This window comes from Anastrepha obliqua, chromosome 5 (genome assembly GCF_027943255.1).
Source record: "Anastrepha obliqua isolate idAnaObli1 chromosome 5, idAnaObli1_1.0, whole genome shotgun sequence".
Lineage (NCBI taxonomy): Eukaryota > Metazoa > Arthropoda > Insecta > Diptera > Tephritidae > Anastrepha > Anastrepha obliqua.
The window spans coordinates 129,285,444-129,307,553 of NC_072896.1; the positions used below are offsets into that span (position 1 = coordinate 129,285,444).

General features: G+C 35.6%; 3 protein-coding genes across 7 annotated transcripts in view; 2 read left to right on the forward strand and 1 right to left on the reverse strand.

The window, feature by feature from the left end:
- The window catches only part of LOC129246830 (uncharacterized), a 28,792-nt gene extending 16,118 nt beyond the window's left edge, over positions 1–12,674 (forward strand). Inside the window, exons 1-3 of one of the 3 annotated variants that reach the window (XM_054885479.1) lie at positions 8,432–8,536; positions 8,609–8,690; positions 8,759–12,674. In XM_054885479.1, the coding sequence (XP_054741454.1) occupies positions 8,787–9,428 (642 nt within the window). In that variant the 5' untranslated portion in view covers positions 8,432–8,536; positions 8,609–8,690; positions 8,759–8,786 and the 3' untranslated portion in view covers positions 9,429–12,674. Of the gene's footprint in view, positions 1–72; positions 151–8,431; positions 8,537–8,608; positions 8,691–8,758 lie in introns of those variants that run through there. The other 2 variants (XM_054885478.1, XM_054885477.1) reach the window with 2 other exon arrangements.
- LOC129248994 (uncharacterized) lies at positions 9,543–10,886 on the forward strand. Its single transcript, XM_054888597.1, has one exon. It carries the CDS (start codon positions 9,543–9,545, stop codon positions 10,884–10,886), a length of 1,344 nt encoding a protein of 447 aa, XP_054744572.1.
- Positions 12,662–20,313, reverse strand: LOC129246829 (enhancer of mRNA-decapping protein 4 homolog). 3 transcript variants are annotated; one of them, XM_054885476.1, is made up of 15 exons: positions 20,038–20,312; positions 19,719–19,900; positions 19,437–19,642; positions 18,990–19,372; positions 18,669–18,922; positions 15,892–16,955; positions 15,608–15,805; positions 15,347–15,535; positions 14,998–15,285; positions 14,735–14,939; positions 14,432–14,672; positions 14,208–14,373; positions 13,916–14,133; positions 13,564–13,856; positions 12,662–13,500 (listed from the first exon to the last, which is right to left on the reverse strand). In XM_054885476.1, exons 2-15 carry the CDS (start codon positions 19,832–19,834, stop codon positions 13,314–13,316), a joined length of 4,008 nt encoding a protein of 1,335 aa, XP_054741451.1. In that variant the 5' UTR covers positions 19,835–19,900; positions 20,038–20,312; the 3' UTR covers positions 12,662–13,313. The 3 variants fall into 3 exon arrangements, with proteins under 3 accessions (XP_054741451.1, XP_054741450.1, XP_054741449.1); XM_054885475.1 differs by having other exon boundaries at positions 19,956–20,312; XM_054885474.1 differs by having other exon boundaries at positions 19,719–20,313.
- Between the last annotated feature and the right edge of the window lie 1,797 nt (positions 20,314–22,110).

The following is a 22,110-nucleotide window of genomic DNA, read 5'->3' on the forward strand; positions in this document are numbered from 1 at the left end:
TAAAATATACAGTTAGCAAATAAAAGACATATTTACTAGTAAGAAGGAAACCTAAAAATTAGCGGTAAATTCTATTTTGACGTAAAAAACTGAAATGCAGTCATCCTATCACGACAAGGATAAACGTAAATACGGCGCTGTGAGCTATGAGTAAGCATTAACACCATCAAGCACTGAAGGGATATTTTGCGATTGTTTGTCTGATTTTCCTTTATTTTCGTTTTTTGCTGTCTGAGAGTGGGCGAAAAATATTTGCGTCTGGAAAAAGAGTTGTTTCAATTAATAGATACTTATACAAGTATTTACATATATACACATTAGTATTTAAAAATATTTGATTCACAAACTTAAAACTTATTTACATATATATGTATTATATATTTATATATGTATAAACATTCTAAAAATGGTATTACTCATGCATACTTGATATGGGATTAAGACGAATCTCTCTTTCATTCGCTCCTGCGCGGCGGATGGTTCTTATGGTAAGCCTTTAAATACACAGGAGATGCCTTCCGAGAGGCGTCTGCTTTGTAAATAACATTTTCTGACATTCCAGTAAAGTTACATAAGCATTCATAAATACACCAGTGCTTATATAGGTAATGTGGGTACCACCCACGCAGAAGCGGGTTTCCCTTTCTCCAATATTCGCATGTAAAAACAAGAATTTGTCAATACCGCACCGAAAATTTTGGTTGAAGTACGAAAGAACTTCCGCAAATATTTAGTATGCACATTCATATGAACAAGTACAGTGGTGTGGTCCCTCTCAAAATAAGTGTATTTAAATAAAACGGATGCAATATAAAGCCAATTATCCGAATGCATATCCATATACATATGTAGATTATTAATATTATGAGGGGATTTAGCAATGCGACTGTGACATCCCCGAACATACTCGTATATATAAAGGGGGATTTTTAAGAGCTATAGGAAAGTTTTTCAAAAAACACGCGTAAAATTCAGAAAAATGCATGAAATTTTTATTTAAATCGATAGTACAGTCCATATGATTTAATGTTTGAAGATTATTTCATGCAAATGTTGACCGCGACTGCGCTTCAAATGGTCCATCCGCTTAGTCCAATTTTGGCATACTCTTTCCAATGTTTCGGCCGGTATCTCACATATAAATGCTTTAATGTTGGCTTCCAATGCGTTAATTGAAGCAGGCTTCTCTGAATAGACATGAGCTTTAACATAGCCCCACAAAAAATAATCTAAAGGCGTTATATCGCACGATCTGGGTGGCCAATTGACAGGTCCCGAACGTGAAATAAAATGTTCACCGAACTCGCCTCTCAACAAGTTCATTGTTACACCGTGCTGTGTGGCATGTGGCACCGCCTTGCTGAAACCAAATGTCATGCAAGTCAAGCTCTTGCATTTTGGGCAAAAAAAAGTTGGATATCATTTCACGGTAGAGCTCACCATTCACAGTTACGTTACGATTCGCAGCATCTTTGAAGAAGTACGGTCCTATGATACCTCCAGCCCATAAACCGCACCAAACTGTGACCTTTTCTGGATACATTGGTAGCTCTTGCAATTCTTCTGGCTGATCTTCACTCTTCAAAAAAGTGGATCTTCGGCCAACTTTCCAAGAGCCCATTCACCAAAAATTCTGCGTTGCGGTAGGTCGTTCGGCTTCAATTCTTGCACCAGTTGTATTTTGAAAGGCTTCACACCTAAATCTTTTCGCAAAATTTTCCACGTTGTTGAATAACAGAGGCCCAATTGCTGCGAATGGCGACGAATCGATATTTGATGGTCCTCATTAACACTGGCCGATACAGCTGCGATATTTTCTTCAGTTCGCACTCGACGTAAGCGTGTTGGTGGCTTGATGTCCAATAAAGTAAATTTGGTTCTAAATTTAGTCACAATAGCTCGAATAGCCGCTTCAGTGGGTCGATTAAACTGACCATAAAATGGAAGAAGCGCGCAATAAACTTTCTTAACAGAACATGCATTTTTATAATAAAATTCAATGATTTGCAAGCGTTGTTCGTTTGTAAGACGATTCATGGTTAATTTATAGACCAAACTGAAGATGTTTGACAGTGAAACAAAACACGAAACGTGCATCTGCTATTTAAACCAACTGTTTAAAAAGATAATAGCTAAAAAAACACCCGTTACTATTATATCACAATCACAATATCACAATGCAGTATCTGATGCACTTTTATTTTAGGCCTAAATACTATCCTTTAAGAATAAACTGGAGCAAACTTAACTTAAGTTTCGTAAGAACTTAAATACATTTGTTTAATCAAGCCGGCAAATAAGCTATCTTACGTATAAAGCTTCATAGCAAATAAATAATTACAAAGTTATGGACCGCTCAATATATCCCTATTCAATGCTTCTTTCGTTACGAATTGGTCATTTTCGTGGCCATTCGTAGGACTAGTGTATAAAGGTATATGAACACGCTGTACTTGAACTCCTTTCTATTCTTCCTTACTTGTAATATGTACAGAAGGACACGCACAATCTTGGTCTGTTTTGAAAATTTGGGGTGATGCCAAAAGGACAATTTAATATAATATATTTGCGTGTTTATAATAAACCAATTACCATCATTTATTGGTCGTGCTTGGAGAACATCGCATATCAGGACCAAATGATGTTTGGTCGGCATCGAAATAGGTCTTCTGGTTTCTATTGGCAAAGAATCCGGATAATCCTTCACTGTCCACGTATGGTATTCAGTCTTAAATACTGCTGGGCTTGCGGACACACTCGGATCTCTTCAGAATTACCACTTCCTCGGCATAAGCTTCGTGTAGTACTGTCTTCATTATCTTCTTCTCTGCGTTGTCAGGATAACACTGAGCTCAATCGACACTCTTGGTATACTCAGAATTTCTAGCCGCTCGCTGCACTTAAGCTATTACCCGTTCAACTTCAAATAAGAGAAAAAATTATTCAATTTAAACAAGCCATCATTTACCTCGATTTATAAAACATTATGCTGCCACTGTATGCGAACGTATTTGTGCATGACTACCATTTGGTACGACCCAGGTTCGAAACCCACTGTGAGCTGATTTTAAAATGCATTGTCGAAGATAATAGGCAACAGTTAACCCTTTATTTGCAAAAAATATTAACCACCGTTTCAAAGCCATAACGGTACAATCTCGATGGAATTTCCAAATAGTGTGATGTACGTATGTGTATCTGCAGAAGAGCAGATTGAGGTAAATGGACTGTTTATATTATTTTAAACAACTTAAATTGAAAATATTTGCAAACAGAACAGCAAGAGGTCGACGAATTTTTAAAACCTATAACTCCTTTAAATCATATTTAATTCGATCCCTCCTCGTTTTTCTTTATTATCCTCTTCTAATTTTTGATTATGCTGATCCACGCTCAGAGTGATAAAGCTGTAGTAAATAGCACCCTACATAATGAATGAATGAAGTTGGTACTTTAATAGCACGAATAACATACATTGAAAAGATGTGATAATAGGTCTCTTCTTTTCTATGTTTGCACCGCATTTGAAGTCGAATTATGTTCCAAACCCTCCTGTAAACTTTCGCCATACCAATAAACTTTGTCCATACCAATTGTTTTCGATTAGTTAAATTACTACTCAAGTCATATTATTATTTTTCAACAATATTCAAATATTCAATAATATATTTTTAACACATGCCGATTATGTAAAAGATTGATCAAGCCGCAGAACTGAATCACTCAGGCACTATTATAAGTGCTTACATATGCTTATATAGTATATATGTATCTAGTGTTTTTATTTATGTACATACAAAATTATTACAAAATTTGGTTACATTCTTACTTTTTGGATATAACTTCCTCAATTTTAAAGCTATTTTGCTAAATTTTTGCACAGGTCCGTTATTTAATACAGCCTCAGTTATTTCTGAAAATTATCAAGATAGAATCACTTTAAAATATAATTTACGAATATGTACAGTTTGTTTCTAATGAGCTTTCAGTGGCCCTAGGCACATTTTCAAAAACCGCTATCTCAAAAATTGGAGCCAATTGGCTAAACGGAAAACGCCATTGAATTTGGAGAGTTCCATTTACCAGAACGTATACCCAAAATAAAAGTGAAGATCTGAGTCCAGTCGAATTGTTACCAAATCATTATGTTCAGAACGTAAAGGCTCAAAAGTATCCCCCATTAATTAAAGTGATTTTCTTTAAAAAGAACATTAAACTTGTTTCAATTTTGAAATGTCACGTTATTATATTTGCTATATTTGGCAGGAATTTTGCTTTTAACATACATTTCGGCTATATGGATTTTCATACGCGATAACATAAAACTTACGCGATAAGATATAAAAAGTCAAGATGGTTTCTAAGCAAATAGGAAGGTTCGGTTTAACACTTCATTTCTATTCTCCTAAAGGTTATAACTTCGTACGCGTATACTATGAAGAGTGTGCCACTTAAGTCACTGCACTCTTGTTATATTTGCAAAAATCACGCTGTAACTTGACCAAATTTTTGTTAAATTTAAAAAACTTTGATGTAGGCTGATAAAACAATATATTTTCTTCTAAGCCACAAAAGAAAAACAATTACTTTTATTATATTATTGCAACGAATGTAAACATATCAAATATTTGCGTCCTTGCGCTGTCTGGCGCCAGCGTTCTTCCTAGAAATAACGGGGATTTTTGAAAAATGTGTGCAGTAATGAGTAAATTCATTATAGTTGGCGCGTTTTGCTTAAGCTGGACAAAATATTCGATTTTTATGGACAAAATGCCTCGAAAAGAGTTATCACTCGATGATCGTGGAGAGATCCTGCACTCCACACAAAGGAGCAAAAATCTTATGCAGAGATAGCTAAGATTATAGGTAGAAGCAAATCCACTATTCGGTATGCCATTGGGCGATTCAAATACGAAGGGCGCGTTAAAAATTATATAAGATCCGGGCGGTCACCTGCACTTTCCGATCGTGACAGGCGCACAATAAAGAATATGGTGGACAAGGATCCGTTTTGTAGCTCAGTGCAAATTACGTCAGAGCTAAGTCACAAGGAGGTGCACCCGGAAACAGTCCGTGGAGCGATAAAAACATATATTTTTAGGTCCTACACTCCTCGCAAGAAGCCGCACGTAAATTTAATTAATAGGAGGAATCGCTTCTTCTTCTTCTTAATTGGCGCGATAACCGTTTACGCGATTTTGGCCGAGTTTAACAAAGTGCGCCAGTCATTTCTTTCCCGTGCAATTGGACACGCCAAGTGAAGCCAAGTCCTTCTCCACCTGATCTTTCCAACGCAGAGGAGGCCTTCCTCTTCCTCTGCTACCACCAACTGGTACCGCATCAAATACTTTCAAAGCCGGAGCGTTTGATCCATTCGGACAACATGACCCAGGAAGAAACGCTTAGAGTTTGCCAAATCGTATGTGGACAAATAACCAATTGACTTCTGGCAGAAGGTCATCTTCTCAGATGAGTCGAAGTACAATATTTTTGGCTCAGACGGGCGTCTCCGCGTATGGAGGAGACCAGGAGAAGCCCTAAATCCAAAAAATACCATAAAAACCGTAAAACACGGCGGCGGAGGTATTATGGTTTGGGGCTGCATGGCTGCAGCAGGAGTCGGAAAATTGGAATTTATCGACGGAGTGATGGACCAATACGTGAATATTGATATTTTGATTTCTATTTTCAGCAAGACAACGACGCTAAAGACAAAGCAATGAACACCAAGCTGTACCTCTCGTACAACACTCCACACCTTTTGGAGACGCCACCTCAGAGCACGGATATCAATCTGATTGAACTCGTGTGGAATATGCTGAAAAAAAAATAGGAAAGCAACACATAAGCAATAAAAACCTCCTGCGAGAAGCATTGTACCAAGACTGGTGCGCAATGGATCCAATTACATTAAAAAGCTGGTGTTGCCAGTGCCAAATCGGCTCAGAGAGGTGATTAAGATGAAGGGTTATCCCACTAGATACTAAGTTAAAAGTTGTAATGAAAATAATGTCCCTTATAGTTAATAAGGTACTGTATGACTTCATATGGCTTACAAAAACGAGATATGAATAACAAAAATATTAATTTTGTGTAACATATAGTACATATGTAACGGGTTTTTCAGTAAGAGCGCTTCAACTTTTGAACTTTTTTGAATAAAACACAAACGGTTTGACTTTATTAACTAATTTTTTTTTATTATCGAGTTTGAACATATACATTTAAGTATGAAATTCGATTTCTTTTGCATGACCACCGCGTGCACGTTTTACGAAGTCCAATCGTTGAACCCAATTTTCGACCACTCTTTTGCATAAATCGGCCGAAATTCCACCAATTTCGCGATCAATATTGGCTCTGAGCTTACAAATCGTCGCCGGCTTGTTACTGTAGACCAATGACTTCACATAACCCCAAAACGGGACGGCTTGTTAAATGGACCGTAAAATGGCCGTAATGCTCTTAAAGTAGCAGCAACAGAACGATTATTTTCATAAAAAATGTGCACGATTTGCAATCGTTGCTCAAGTGTGTAGCGTTCCATGATGAAATGTATACTAATGAAGTTTACAAATGACAAGCGAAAAATAAAAAATATTGCGTCGTTCGCCCTCCCTATCGGAAAAAAGTTGGAGCGCACCTATTGAATAACCCTATATATATAACGTTCCTCTAATAAGAAAGAATTGGTAGACAAATTGGATTCCTTGGACTAGGAATTGATTTAAAAAATACGGTGGTGTTGAATGCGAAACTCAAAGCGTTAAGCGGACAAATTATCTTCCGATTTTCGCGAGACCTTTCAGTGCCATTCATACAAGAGGTGAGTTTAATAATAACCCGAATTCTGAGCAATTAAAAAGTACTTGAAAACGTTTATTAGTTCGAATTAATTATTAGTTAGTAATAAATTTCAAATGTAACTGGAAAATGCAATTTTCATAATTTAAAAATTTCTTGTATTTCTTCTGGCTCAAACGAAAAATATAAATTGCATTATGGGGTGAGGGATATGTCTGACTATAACTAACTACGTTGATACTTTATGGAGGTTTTCGACTTTTGTCGACGGTGTCGTTAGATATATCGGCGAGTTTGTGTCGTGGAGAGTATATTACAAATTAAAGTTTTTTAGAAAACAAATTGTTGGCGTTCTAAGCTTATATGAAAGTTCTGTCTAATAATGTCTAATAACTAACGAGAAATAACCTAATCAAATTAAAATTAAAATTAAAATGTATTTAATGACTCAAGTTTTACAATGCATTGGAGTAGTATTTATGAACCAGTTTATGCAAAATCGGGTTAAAATTAAAACTTTTTTGGCATCGATTACAGCGGGTGGCCTAAACTTTTTTACTTTTAAACTTTTTGTAAGCCTCGGATACATAAGTAATCGGAAATTGGAAAAATAAACATATTTCTTAATCATTATTTAATAAAAAAATATTTAACAGGTACAGGGGCGTAATCCTTTGCTGTGTTATGTTACGTGTACCTTTTCTATTACTGACAAGCTCTCCATTACAATTTGGTCGCATAATCCTTCCATGTAGTATGTTACATTTAGCCTTTCCGAGTGTATTCGTTTTATTGATTTTTTTTTGTTTTTGTAATTTTTTTTCCTTTTTTGTAATCGTTCTTTTTTTCTTTTCTTTGAACAACATCGTCCTTCTTTCTCTTTCCAAGTGAGTATTGCTCTCTGTTGTAATATGTGGCACTCCTCCGCAATCTCTTCTGTACAGCATTAAGGAGGTCATCCTTCTTTAATGAAAAACCGCATTTGAAAATGAGTTTCATCCATTCCGTAATTTTCTTCACTTCTTCTGCAAACAGAAAAATTGAGTACTTCTTTTATTTTAATCCTGGGTTTTGTTGCGAATTTCCCCAAGAGTAGACACAATTCTATTTTGAAAATCTGTTGTAAATAGTTTTATTCTAAACTATTTCACTTAAACCAACCAACCAAGCTAAATTAAAGATGAAATTTTTAACTAAACGTTGAATCTGAATTATTTACACACATTAACATCAAACACGGTATCAAAATTTTCGCTGCTTTGTAATTTTCAAATGACTTTAGCTTCATAACCTGCACTAACCAAAAACATACATATTTATACATCTAAAAGTTAGCTTTACTGCTGACCAAACAACAAAACTAACCAAACAAATGAATTAAAAAAAAAAAAATTATTGCATTAACCTACTGAAAAAGTCTTCAACAACACTTCGGCGTCCACGTCAGGCTCCATAAATAAGCAAACAAAAGGAAGAGGAATTAATCGTTTGTGAAGAGGAAGAATATGTGAAATCAATGGAAATTACCAAACACAAGACGTTTCCACGACAGTCGGTTCTACGTAACCGAGTGACCTGGATTTATATGCTGTCACTTCAGCAGCATTCCGTATATGTATGCTGTTACAACAACAATAACCAAACACAAGAAGCTATGCACACATACACACGTTCTTGCCATGGTTATCCGCATAAAAAACGCAAAAAATCTGCATTTGGAGGCTTCTAACTTGTAAACATTAACTTCGAGGTCGTATAGGACTACTTAAAGCTAATTCTTAATTTCTTGATTATTAATTTCTAGATGGGCCCTCTTCAGAGTAGCATGAAGTACCAACTCTGCTCACATCTTTCATTTGACACCTCAACTTACTTTCACAAAAAAAGTTAATATTTCACATTTTCTCTTGGATATTCCAAATGATGTTTTCTCATTTTCTTTTGTTTTTTATAGACGAAAATATCTATTGGATCCCAAGTACATGACAAAACGAGATCTACAACATTATTATCGATACTATCACAATGCCGCAAAGGGCCAACGACAATGTAAAAAAATTGTATTCATCATATTGTGTGTGTGCTTTGTTGCTTATCTATTCGTTGATTATAATCTTCGTTCCAAAATTATCCAGTTCCGTGATCGTTTCGAGTTTATGGCTCGAGTTGATGCAGACTACAACGTAACACAGGCTTATTTTGTTGATACGCCGGGTTGTCATATGCCTTACTTTGACGTCATCAACTATCGCATTCTTCAATATATGGGTTCACCCCCAAATTTGACATGTGACAAAGCCCTTACACGTACAAAAGATGTCGGCTCTCATTTGTGGTGGGCCATGACGGACGAGGAGGTGATGCATCGGTACCGAATAAACGATACCAAGAGCATCAACTGTCATTATGCAGTACTCAAACACAATCATACAATATCAAAAAGTACTTTCCAAGGAGTAGTGTCATTCAAATTGCTTTATAATCAATCAATCGAAATGGCCCCCGAAACTGAGTTTATTAGAGTTCGTTGTTCAGACACTCCGAAACAACAAAACTTTTACGAAGACTACCATTTCTTTGCTTTAAATAAAAGAAACATCAAAAATAGCTCAAAGGCAAAGTAAAAAAAAACTGCTAATCATAAACGGCTTCGAAGCGAACAAAGCAAAGACAAATCAAGTAATAAATCAAATGTAAAAGATGACGCTCGTGATGATCATTCTCAAAGGCTTTCGGTTATGATTCTTGGTATTGACAGTGTATCGCATTTGAATTTCTTGCGGCACATGAAACGCACCACCACTTATATTCGAAAACGCCTTAATTACGTAGAGTTCTGGGGATTTAACAAAGTGGGTGATAATACCTACCCCAATCTGATTCCACTTCTTACGGGCTTGGCAGCAGATGAACTGAAACTATCTTGTATGCGTACAAAGGAATTTCAGTACGTTGATGACTGCCCGTTTATTTGGAAACGATTTAAAGAAGATGGATATATGACGGCTTTTCTTGAAGACGTGGCCCGAACCAGTCTATTTAGTACCGATTCGATCTTCAATCATCAACCTACTGATTATTATATTCGACCCATTGCTATGGAAATGGAGAACAATATTGGTTACTACTACTCAGTAAATGTGGATTTATGTATGGGAGGGCGACGTACCGTTGACTTAGTCCTCGAGATGATCCATAAACTAACGCCATTTCTACAGACCGATGACTTCTTTTCCTTCTTTTGGCTAGTTTCCATGACACACGACTTAATATATATGCCAAAACTACTAGACAATGATTTTGTTGATTTATTTGAACGTTTCCAAGCATCTGGAGTTTTGAATAAAACGATCATTCTACTAATGAGTGACCATGGTTTGCGCTGGGGATCATTCCGTCGAACGTACCAAGGCATGATGGAAGAGCGCCAACCACTCCTCATTGCCATATACCCATCCTGGTTCAAGCAAAAATACGCTGAAGCCGTTGCCAATTTAGAAATCAACTCCAAGCGATTAACAACTTTCTTCGATGTATATGAAACAATATTGGATGTTCTCAATTTAAAGAATTTGCGACCCTCGAATATACAGTCGCGCGCTAAAGAGCTCCGCGACTCTGATATAATGCCTCGAGGTATAAGTCTGTTTCTTCCCGTTCCAGAAACGCGGACTTGTGAGAACGCTGGAATTGCATCGCACTGGTGTACGTGCTATCAACGCTCTGAAATGCCAACCAATGATGGTCGCGTTCAAGCAGCGGCACGATACGTTGTCAAATTGATCAATGAACAACTGAAGCCGTATCCACAATGTCGGGTTCTATATTTAAATTCCATACAGGAAGCAGTTATAGCAGCGCCACATCACACGATTGTCAGGGATATCAGCAATGATTATGGCATTGACATTACATTGCGGCTGCAAACTAAACCTGGTTTGGGTCTCTTTGAGTCAACAGTGCGCTTGGCAGGTTACACAAAAAAGCTAACCGGCACCATTAGTCGCCTTAATTTATATGGAAGTCAAAGCTATTGTATTAATAACAGTTCACTTAAAATGTATTGCTATTGTCACAGATAAAACCTTTAGAAAAACAAACCTATAATATAGTATGTACTCACAGTATGTCAAGGAGTTTCGACATTGAAAATAAATTCAATTTTTCGAAAAATAGCACCCTTTATTTATGTATCTCTGATTTCTTCTTTTACTGATTCATATTTATTCATATCATTTAAAAGGAAACTTCAACTAAAGCACCAAAAACAAATAACACACTATTTCGACACTATCAGTAAACTGTTTCTTCATTTTGCTTTTTCAATTTCTTTAGAATCTCTGCTTTGCACTGATCACTTTGATCCTTCCGTTTTATTATTCAGTCAAAAATGTTTGCTTTATTCGGACTTTAAATTAAATACTGTGTTTATAATGTTATAAATCGAGCGGAAAGAGGGTAGATTAAACCAAAAGCGTGCAGTTGGGCCCAAAACTAAAATTCCTGGACGTGCAGAATGCTTGATGATCCGAAAATTGGATCAAAATCCCAGAATTTCCTTGAGAACGCTTGCAAAGGAGCTTAACGAGGAGTGTATAGTGTAGTATTGTTGTCTCTCTTCAAGCAGTGCGTCAAGCCATACTGCACTTCAAATATTCATCGAGATCAACATGCAAGGAACCATTTCTGTCTGCACAGAATGTGGAAAAAATTCTGTCTTATGCTTTGAACCACATTTCCGAACCAGAAGATTATTGGGACGACGTTATACTATATTTTGCGACGAAACAAAGATAATGGTATATTACAAGAATGGACCAATTAGAGCTGGCGAAAGCCCTTGGCAGCTTTACGAAATCGAAATAGATTTCCCTCGGTTAAATTTGCAAAAATTTCCGTTATGGTTTGGGGGTGCATTTCAAGTAAATGAGCATAATATGCAGCAGCATTAAAAACTGCAATAATGGAGGAATGGCAGCACATACTGAACGTATCGACGTAAACAAATTGGTCGATTCCATGAAAAAGTGCCTACAAATTATAGTTGAAGCTAACAGTTATCATACCAAATATTACTATTAATCAAAAATTACGTATTCATATTATGTATTCAATTAAAAAAACCGGTATTAAAATTTGTAAAAACAGTTTATTGACAGTGCCGAAATAGTGTGTTAATTGTATTCGTTGATTTAGTTGTTGTTTTTCCAAAGAATTTGAATTTTTTTTATTAATTCCTTTTAAATGGCGTAAATAAATATGAATCAGTACAAAAAAATGGTCAAAGATAAATAAAGGGTGCTACTTCTTCTATTGAAATTGAAAAATTGAGTTTATATTCAATGACAAAACTCATTGTTTGCATACGGTATAAATAATTAAACCACTACATTTTCCATTTTTGTTCCCACTAAAACCTATCTAATAAAGTTAAAACCTTTCTTGGGATGTTTAAAATCCCAATAAAGACTTCAGTTACTATTGTTGGCCAGTTGGCAGTCCTTTACTGTAATTAAATCCGAGTTATTCCGATAGTTATTCCTCTCGGCAGGGAATGGCAAACCTCAGACTGTATTTCTGACATGAAAGAGCTTCTCATAAAAATGATTTGCCGTTCGAAATCGGCATAAAACTGTAAGTCTCTCTATTTGTGGAACAACATCAGGACGCACGCCGCAAATAGGAGCAGCTCGTCCAAACACTCAAAAAGAGTGTAAGCGCCAGTTTTTTTATAAGTATATTATTACCTAAAATGTAATATTTAGAATTAAACGTTTTTAATAAAATAACACAGTCTGTATTAACAATAAACTGTTTGCTTGTAGGAAATAAAGGGATTGTCAAGGCTATTGCCAAATTACTTTTAAAAATAGATGTTATTAATTGGAAATGAGTTTTATTGAAGGTCATATTTAGGCAAGCATATGTTTGGTACCATACAAATCATTATCACTATATTTTTTACAAAGAAACAGAATTCACAAAAAAATCGTAAATGCAAACATCTACTAATCTCCATTTCTGGTCACTTATTTCATTTGTAGTTCAAGGATCAAAATAAAAATAATTAATTGTTATACTATAGTTTTAAAAAATATACATAAAAATACATACTTCCTCATAGAATTACTACTTGATAATTAAAACAACTTTAATTCTCTCGGATTTACAAAAATATTATACATCATTCTACAAAAGATATTTAAATTTTCATATTTTTTTATTTTTTTTAATCGGTTTATTCATTTTCTTGACGGTCTGCAAATTTATTAATTACTTTCTTTCATATGAGAAGAGTCAGTGAAATTGTATTTCAATTACTGCCCTGCTGATTTAAATATTTTTTACGACTTCTCATCAATAAATTAACGCTTTCGTGATTTAACGGATATACTATGTACAGCTGCGCTGGGTGCAGCTGGTGTCGAAAATACCAGTCTTTGAGCTGTTAGCGTTGGCTGAGCACACATGGCCGATAATATTGAAGTATAACAACCAGCAGTCATATATTAAAATTGGTCCATATATGCTTGAACGGCCTTCATTAACATACGCACATTGCTACACTGCGGGCTCTTGGAATGGCTTACCAAAAACATTTTGCAATTACGAAATAGTTCTTGCAGTACTTTTGGTGCATGTTCACGCGTAATGGGATCCATCGGGTTAATAGCTAGTAGAGCATCGGCTAAGTAGCTTAATAATTTAAAAATAGCAAATAATTTCTTTTAAATCTGTAACAAAAAAGTTTAAACCTACTTTTGTTTTACTTCATTGTGATTACTCATATCGGCCGAGATTTGTTGAATCAGCGATAATAACACTTTCTGCTCCAAGCAGCAATCGGGTGTGAAGACCGTAGCATGGTCGGCATTCTTTAAGGTAAACTCCACCAAATTTAAATCATTGGCCAACAAAGCCTGATGAAATGCTTTGTTGATTTGGTTTTGATGGAGTAGTAATTTTATAGTGTCTTTCATGTCAAACATGGGAGCCGGAGTGTTGGTTTGGGAGCGTAACGCAACAGTTTGATTCTCAAAACATCTTCGCATCTTTAAAGATCATAAACGTATGTTATATTCTTACATTGTCACTGAATCAAATCAGTTACCTCAGTGCGAAAAGTTTCTTGAATTTGTCGCGAAAGTAGAATCTCTAGGCTTTTCACGTCTTTACGTGTCTCAAGCATTGTTTCTGTCACCGAATTCCGATGCTTAATTAGTATAGAGTCCAAATGTTGACGAAAGCCGGAGAACTTATTAAGAACCTCTTCTGTGGAGTCTTGCATAGGTTGCAAATGTTGCAGATAATTATCGAACTGTTCCATAACTGTTTCAAATGAAACAATACATTTAACATATTAAAAAATCATAATAACGATATTTAAAATATATCCTACATACATTCTTTGATTCCAACAGAAAAAGCGTCATGTAGTTGTTTAAACATATTTTGTGATGACTTCTCGTAAGCCGGTATCAAAGTGCTAGACATCGATTCAATAAATGCTGCCTGCAGACTACCTTGAACCCCAACCAAAACGGATTTTCCAAAAGTCTCAATTATGTTCTAGAAGCAAATTTAGATGTAAAGTATTTGCAAATCGAAGTATTCTACTGTGATATACCTTGCTCTTGCAAACTTGTGAAATATTTTCCTTAAGCATAAGGTCAAAAGCTGTTAGTTTCTGAGCGACATCTAATTGTATTTGTTGTTGCAAGTGTTCAATTTTCGCTGACAGCATTGGTGCTAATTGACGCTGAATTTCCATATTTATGACCTTGGATACGACTTCCCCAAGATGTGTTAAAATATATTGATTCAGAATTTGAATTAAACTTTCCCGTAATTCTCTATTTTGCTGATCCCTATTGATCAAAATAATATTATTGGAATAAAGTTTGGGTTTTAATTAATGGATTCGAAATACCGTCCGGCCATAAAAGCTGCTAATTTCTTCTTGTGCTCATTTTCGTAACGTTTAAGATACTGTTCCATCAGCTTTGACAACTGCATTTCTAATTTAAATGAGAATTCAGACATACTCTTTGTAGATGCCATTGGATTTGCTTTCTTCATACTGGCCACTTCTGCTTGAAGATTGTTAATTTGCATTGATTGCGCCTTTACTAGGTCTATTAAGCAAACAATTGATATTTAGACCATGAAAACGAGTTAGTTATTAAAACCTACCAATTAATTGACTTATTTTCCCATTTAATTCCGAGAATTCCGTGTTGCTGCCACCTCCCATACCTTGAAGATTCCCATTACTGCTGCTGTTAGTACTTATAAGATTTGGAGCAACATGACTGTTATTGAGATTATTCCCCGAAGAAGCGCTTACTGCTTGCGAAATTAAATTTGCCGCATTCTGAAGCTCAGTTGAATGTTTGGTAGCAGATTTGTGCATCTCCGGGACTTTTGGCCAATTCGGGATGCTACTGGTTGAATGGCATGTGGAAGCAGACACATCCAATCCTACTTACAAGAAATAGTTATTACAGCACTTTGAACACAAAATGTATCATTGAATTTAAACCTTGTTCATCCATTTGGGCTGCTGGTGGATTATTCACCTTCACTTTGATATTAGTAGCAGTTTTGTCGAGTAACTCATCATCGCCACTGTCATGCTCTTGTAGTGACATGATTTCCTGTACTTCCCGACTGGGGCTTGATCCACCACTAGCCAGATTGTCCAAATTACGGCCGATATTATTTTCAATAGCTACCAAATTGGAAATTCCAGGGTTCAAATATGTGTACATGCATATGTTCTCAAGAAAATAATTCGAATTACCGATAAATTTCTTCTGCGGGTCTAAAGACTGTTTCAATTGCAATTTTTGATGTTCTTGATCTTCAATTATTTTATTATTTACCAAATTCAAAATATTTATAGTTTCTGTTTTTGGTGCCGATGTTTGTCCCGCTACACTGGCTAACATTAAAATTGTGTTTAACACTTCTGAACTGACACAATCATTCGTGTTTTTATCTGCAATTAAATTAAAACTGTTTAAACTTTACAGCCCGTAGTATTAAAGAGAATTACAAAACTTTATAAAAAACTAAATATCTTACCACTTAATGTGGAGCTAAATGCATCCGGCGTCATAAGATTTACTTGTGTGAAGCTTTTATTGCTTGTTTGGGGAGAAGCAGTGCGCGATCGAACATCATTTAGTTCAGCGGACACCGCTGCTGGTATGGCGGATGCCGTAGCTGCCACTGTGACAACTGAAGACGAAATGGTTGCTGTTTGCACGGTCATTTGATTAGCGACACTAACAGATGGGGCCGTCGCAATACCGAGTAATGATTCCAAAGAATTGGTTTTACTGTTTTTTTCTTGTTTTACGCGTTCCTCATTTACGTCTTCCGATTTAATATGTGAATGTGATAATTTATTCGAGTTCAAACTGTTTGCAATTCCAATAACACCACCCTTGATAATATCACTCCCACCACTTCCAATGCAGCTTACTACGCTATCTAGTAAGGATGAATCTTTAGAAGCAATTACTTCTCCGCTCTCATCAGACAATGTGCTTCGCACGTCCGTATTTTCCGTAACAGATGGTTGATATAGTATGCGGCACTCCTGCATACTCTTCGATTGCACAATAAACATTCGCACCACTACGCAGTATGTGGAATTAGTTTCCTCATCATAGTCATCAAACTCATCGCATAGATAATTATCGTTGCAACATTTATAACGCCGCACTGCAGCATCGACAATTGAAAATGATAGAATCCCGGAGCTAAGTGGGAACTCTGAAATGCTTTTTATATATACGAGCGAAGGTGAATTTTTCGAAAGAGACTTGAAACTGCCAATACTACTATTGCTACTAATGCTGATATTCGCCAAATTGTTGTTACTCTCATTATCAGAACCTTTCGTTAGTGATGTATTGTTGCTGTTATTTACAATTTGCATGATATAACATGTGCGTGTATCTAGACTTGATATAACGAAATACGAGGATGTTCGATCGATTTCAGCAATAAAACGCAGCGGTTTTTTTTCTTCCGTTGCTGTCGTAATGCAGAGTGATTGCAGGCATTCCCAAGTACTGCAGTCCCATACTTTGAATTCAGTATTATTAGCGGCGCCGGTGATAGCATATTTCCAATAAGTTCTGCAAAGAGTAGGATATGATTATCAGAGCAGGTGAAATTTTTTTATTTAAGTGCATTTTATTATAAAAGAAATATTTTCACTCAAAACGGACTTGCAAAGTGGCTCTGAGATAAGAATGTGTTGAAAATCGTTGTTCATAGCCAAATTTGGTTCAGTATGTTCGTGACTACCATTCGGAATTCACAGAGAGAACGTAGGTTCGGCTCTCGGTGAAACACCAAAATTTAGAAAAAGTTTTTTCTAATAGCGGTCGCCCCTCGACAGGCAATGGCAAACCTCCGAGTGTATTTCTGCCAAGAAAAAGCTCCTCATAAAAATATCTGCCGTTCGGAGTCGGCTTGAAACTGTAGGTTCCTCCATTTGTGAAACAACATCAAGACGAACACCACAAATAGGAGAAGGAGCTCGGCCAAACACCCAAAAAGGGTGTAAGCGCCAATTATATACATATATATATGTTTCTTACTTATAAAAAAAAAAACAATTTTGCATAATAAAATTTTTATGATCATTAAAAGTAAATTTTGCGTCAAATATAACCCTCAGATCAATAATCTCCAAGAAGTTTTGAAGAACCCTATTAGCAATGGTATGAGCGTTGTAAAGACCACTGCATCTCGTAAACTTTAAATGAAAAAACTTTTTAATATTCAAGCACAGTCGCGAAGTTCTTACTAACTAGCTACAATATATACAAAAACCAAAACAAAAAAATCATAAAAACTTAATAAGTAAAGTTTATTCGTACCTGAAATAAGAAAATAATAGATTTTTAAGACAGAAGCGGCTTGAAGAAAAATCAATACAGCATTTTTTTATATTCCTTTAACTCAATTATATATAAACCTTATACTTCAAGATGCAAACTTATAAAATTGCAGACTCTTAACAGTAGCATTTATTGGAGTGGAAGAATAATTCATCATAATTCATTCATTCCACATTTATCAAAGTGGAAGAATAATTCATCTGAACACTAACATTTATTGTTGGAATTGATACAATTTTATGTATCTGCAAAAAATGTTAGGCCGTATTCAATATTTTCAGTTGATATTGAACCTATCACTAGATATTTAATTGAGTTTAAGGCAATAGAAAAGAATAGATGTATTGTACGTTTCCACGACAGTCGGTTCTACGTTACCGAAACGACCCGGATTTATATCCGGGCAGGGACTGTCACTCCAGCAGCATTCCCCGCATGTAATTATGGGGAATGTTTATGCTGCTACAACAACAACAATAGCTGTATTGATTTTTCTTCAAGTCGCTTCTGTCTTAAACCTCTATTATTTTCTTATTTCAGGTATTAATATTTTACACAGCTTAAGATAAACCTGTTAGAATTTTAATTATTAACTCGTTGAGCCCGGCGTCGGTCCCTAGGGACCGACAGTGAACTTTCCGTTTGGCCGGCGTCGGTCCCTAGGGACCGACAGTGAACTTTCCGTTTGGCCGGCGTCGGTCCCTAGGGACCGACAATGAACTAAGACCGATAGTTAAAAAATAAATGTATAGTAATTTTAATGAAGTTTATTGAAACACTCTAAACAGAATATATTTTCAAAGTGTACTTTTGTCTGCTGCAATTCGTTTCTAACTAATCGCTCCAGTCTCCAGTCTGAATATTCCCGATTGCTCGCTCGTTGCCGGCCAAATGGAAAGTACAGTAATATCGATGCCGGGCTCAACGTGTTAATATACTTACTCAGATACATTTTTGGTTAAATTGTCTAGAAAAAAGAAAGAGGATATAGGTTTTCCATTATGTGGATTCCATTGATGTAAACACCGAGGTTCCTTGTCATGCATGTAAACTTGATAAAAACGTATAACACCGTCAGTACTGCCGACACCCAAAGTAGAACCATCGGGAGATAAAGCTACCCAGCTTATGGTGCACAGTTCATCGTAGACTTTTAAATAGCCTGTCGAAATATCATTCGGATGTATAACACCCGCCTAAAAATGTTTAACAATTGTAGATCGTAAATTATGTGGCTATACGTTTGTATATATATACACTCACTCCATATTCAGTTACGATAACGCTTATATTGAAACATTGTAACATTGAACCTCTCGCCCACGCAATTAATTCGCTATCTTCATCATCCTCACCGGGGACATCAATAAAAGGACACCAAGATATCTTGTCATATTTGGGAGAATAACTTGACAACGGATCTTCTATTTTCACAATAAGATTGCAGAGCAAGTTGTTACCAACAAGATCTATTTTATGTATGTAAAGAGAATTCATATCAATTGAACCCAGTATACGCTCCTTTTCAATATGTGCAAATTGTAGATCGAGAACTTCCCCCGACATCCCCTTGATTAAAGCACGAAGTCCCGTCTGAGCTTTAACAACACGAACCATACCCTCAACACGCGATAGTTTGTTATTAACTGTAATATTTACAAGATATAAAATTTATATTACAAATTAATGAATAATCCACTGATTTTATACCGTTAATGACATAGGCAATGTGTTTTCCATCCATGTGCACAGCAATTAAATGACCAGGATAGTTTTTTAACTCCCATTTGTAATCCACAATGTTCTTTAATTTCACTTTTGAAGATCCATGATCATGAGTGCCGGGACTGCAAATAACTTTCACATTATTATTTGTGATTTCATGAGTGCATTGGTTGTCGTCAGGTTTAAAAGTACTGAAGAAGAAATAATAGAAACATGGACAATTTATTTATATTGATCTGACTCCTTTCGAGTTATTTGTATCTTTACATGATACTGCCACTGGAAACTGCACCAATGCCATTTAGAGCATCACTAGTTAGCATAGACGAACCCACATTGTCAACATCAGTTTGTTGTTGCTGTCCCATGTAATTCACGCTCATTTTAATTTCACTGGTCCGTCCAGTTATTGCAAAATCTGAATTCAGACAGCCACGCCTTCGCAACCGCTGTAAAGAACTCCTTATAAGCGCAATTGTAATTACCACCGAAATTAACATTTACACATAAACGCGCAGGAAATTAAACACTGCGCTTTTTCCACCGCGCCTTTGTTGAACAAAAAAGTAATTTTAATTTTTATTGCCTTGATATTCCTTTTTAAGAGATTATTCACAATCTCTGGACTGCCAATGATGTGCTCCTTACAGAAATTACAACTCACAGAAATTCTGTATTTCTAATTAAATATCTTCAATTTTTATCGCTTATATAGCTTTATTTTAATTGCATTTATAACCGTAAACCTACGTATTAAAAATTTTGCAATACTGTTTCCTTTCTTTAAACATTCGCAGTTCTTCACCCACAAAAAATTTTTCCCAACGCCGCAAAGCGAAGCTCATATTTTGAGAAAAAAATACCAGATTGAAATAGTGAGGAATAAGTCAAAGCAAAAACAGGGTTGTGTTCATTCCGAGTGTATGTAACAAGGGTTAATATTTTAACCGTGCACAATAAACATAAATCGATAAGAATCGATAACTTGCTGAAGGGAAAATTATCGTTAAATGTTAGACCATAAGTAAAAGCGAATTTACTAAAGGTTGGAGCGCTAGAACAACAACAACGTTTTGAATTACTTTATTTTTCGTGATTTTGACAAGTCTGGCGTTAGTTTTTTTTTCCAATACAAAACAAAAGGAGGAGAAATTGCATATTTGTGAACATTCAGTTAATGGCTTAGTAATATTGTGATTTCTGAGATTTACAAGCCATTACGAACCATGTGAAATATAAAATGTTTGTACCATGTTTTTCTTATTAATTCGGTATTCTTGAAACATATCCAAATTTATTGAATAATATTAAATAAAAAACTAAGATATAAAATATCCATAGTACCCAAAATTGCACACCCAATTTTTGTCTTTTTAATGACAGTCCGGGTTTATTCTTTGTTAGTTGAATTCTCTTACTAACGGTACTGAAAATTGCATGTGAGTAGTTGTGAATAATTTTTCCAAGTATTTTAGGATTTAGTATTGTAGAACAATGCCTACGGGTAACTCAATAAATACTTATGACAAGAAATATTATCGCTCTATGTATACGGAGACTTTAAAAGAAGTAATGCTTCCCTATGCTGAGGAAGAAATACAATTAAAATGGAGGTTCCAGCAGAAAAATGATCGAATTCTGCTCCCCTATTACGTGGCAGCCGAAGTTACGCACATAATTTTGCTTCGGTTAGCCAAATCTTGTAATCTATCATTCTTGGCTCTGAACAACGTCTAATTGGAAGAGCGTAAGAGTACATGAGCGCACACAATTCTGCTACCTGATCGCCTGTGACGCATGATGGAAAGAATAATGAGAGGGCGCCTATCGTGGTCCCGTTACTTTGCGCTCAGCGAATTTGACAACTAGTTACGTGATTTTAGCTCCAGTATGGCCAGATTGCCATTTTCGTCACTTGATTTAGCTTTTTTTTTTTTTTTGTTATTTAGTCTCGGAGTTTTAGTTCTTTCTTCATGACATTTTTCTAGCTGTTCTAATTAAAATGTCATGTTTATAATTTTGTAAAATATACATTTTTTAATAATTCTTTAAATAATTCACTCAGTTTTATTTAGCTTTACTTTTTTTTAACATCTGGTGGCGTTGCCCGCGATTGCAGGTGTTGTTGGTGTTCTTCTGCTTTCGGCAGTCAAATCTCTCTCTCGCTACTGCAGTGTTGCCTAGCTTTGGATATAAAAACGCACTAAAATGCCTATTCAAAGAAAATAACCCAACAAATTTTTATTGAATCACTTAAAGAACTTTGTATGCGTGACAAATTGTCTTTAAAATGTGCGTTTTTTTAAATAAATGTGTTATGCTTATGTACAATTTAATTTATGAGGTTTTTTGTTAAGCGAGACTCTTTTGTTAAGGAAACGACTTTTTTGTCTGATTTGAAGTTATGTAACTAGATAAGGTACTTTTTTTGTAAAAATGTCAGCATGGTTTCTTTACTATTTTCTGGTATTTTCTTGCTTATTTTTACAATGAATACACCTCTTGATGCCCTATGTCCCATTAAGGATTGGGGACCGGAAGGAACGATTACACCTCTATGGTTTTAATTCGCATTCAATAAATTCAAAGGCTTTTTAAAATGTGTAAAAAGGTTTTCAATCTTAAGAAGAGTTGAGAGAGGGGCATTTAATATTTTTGC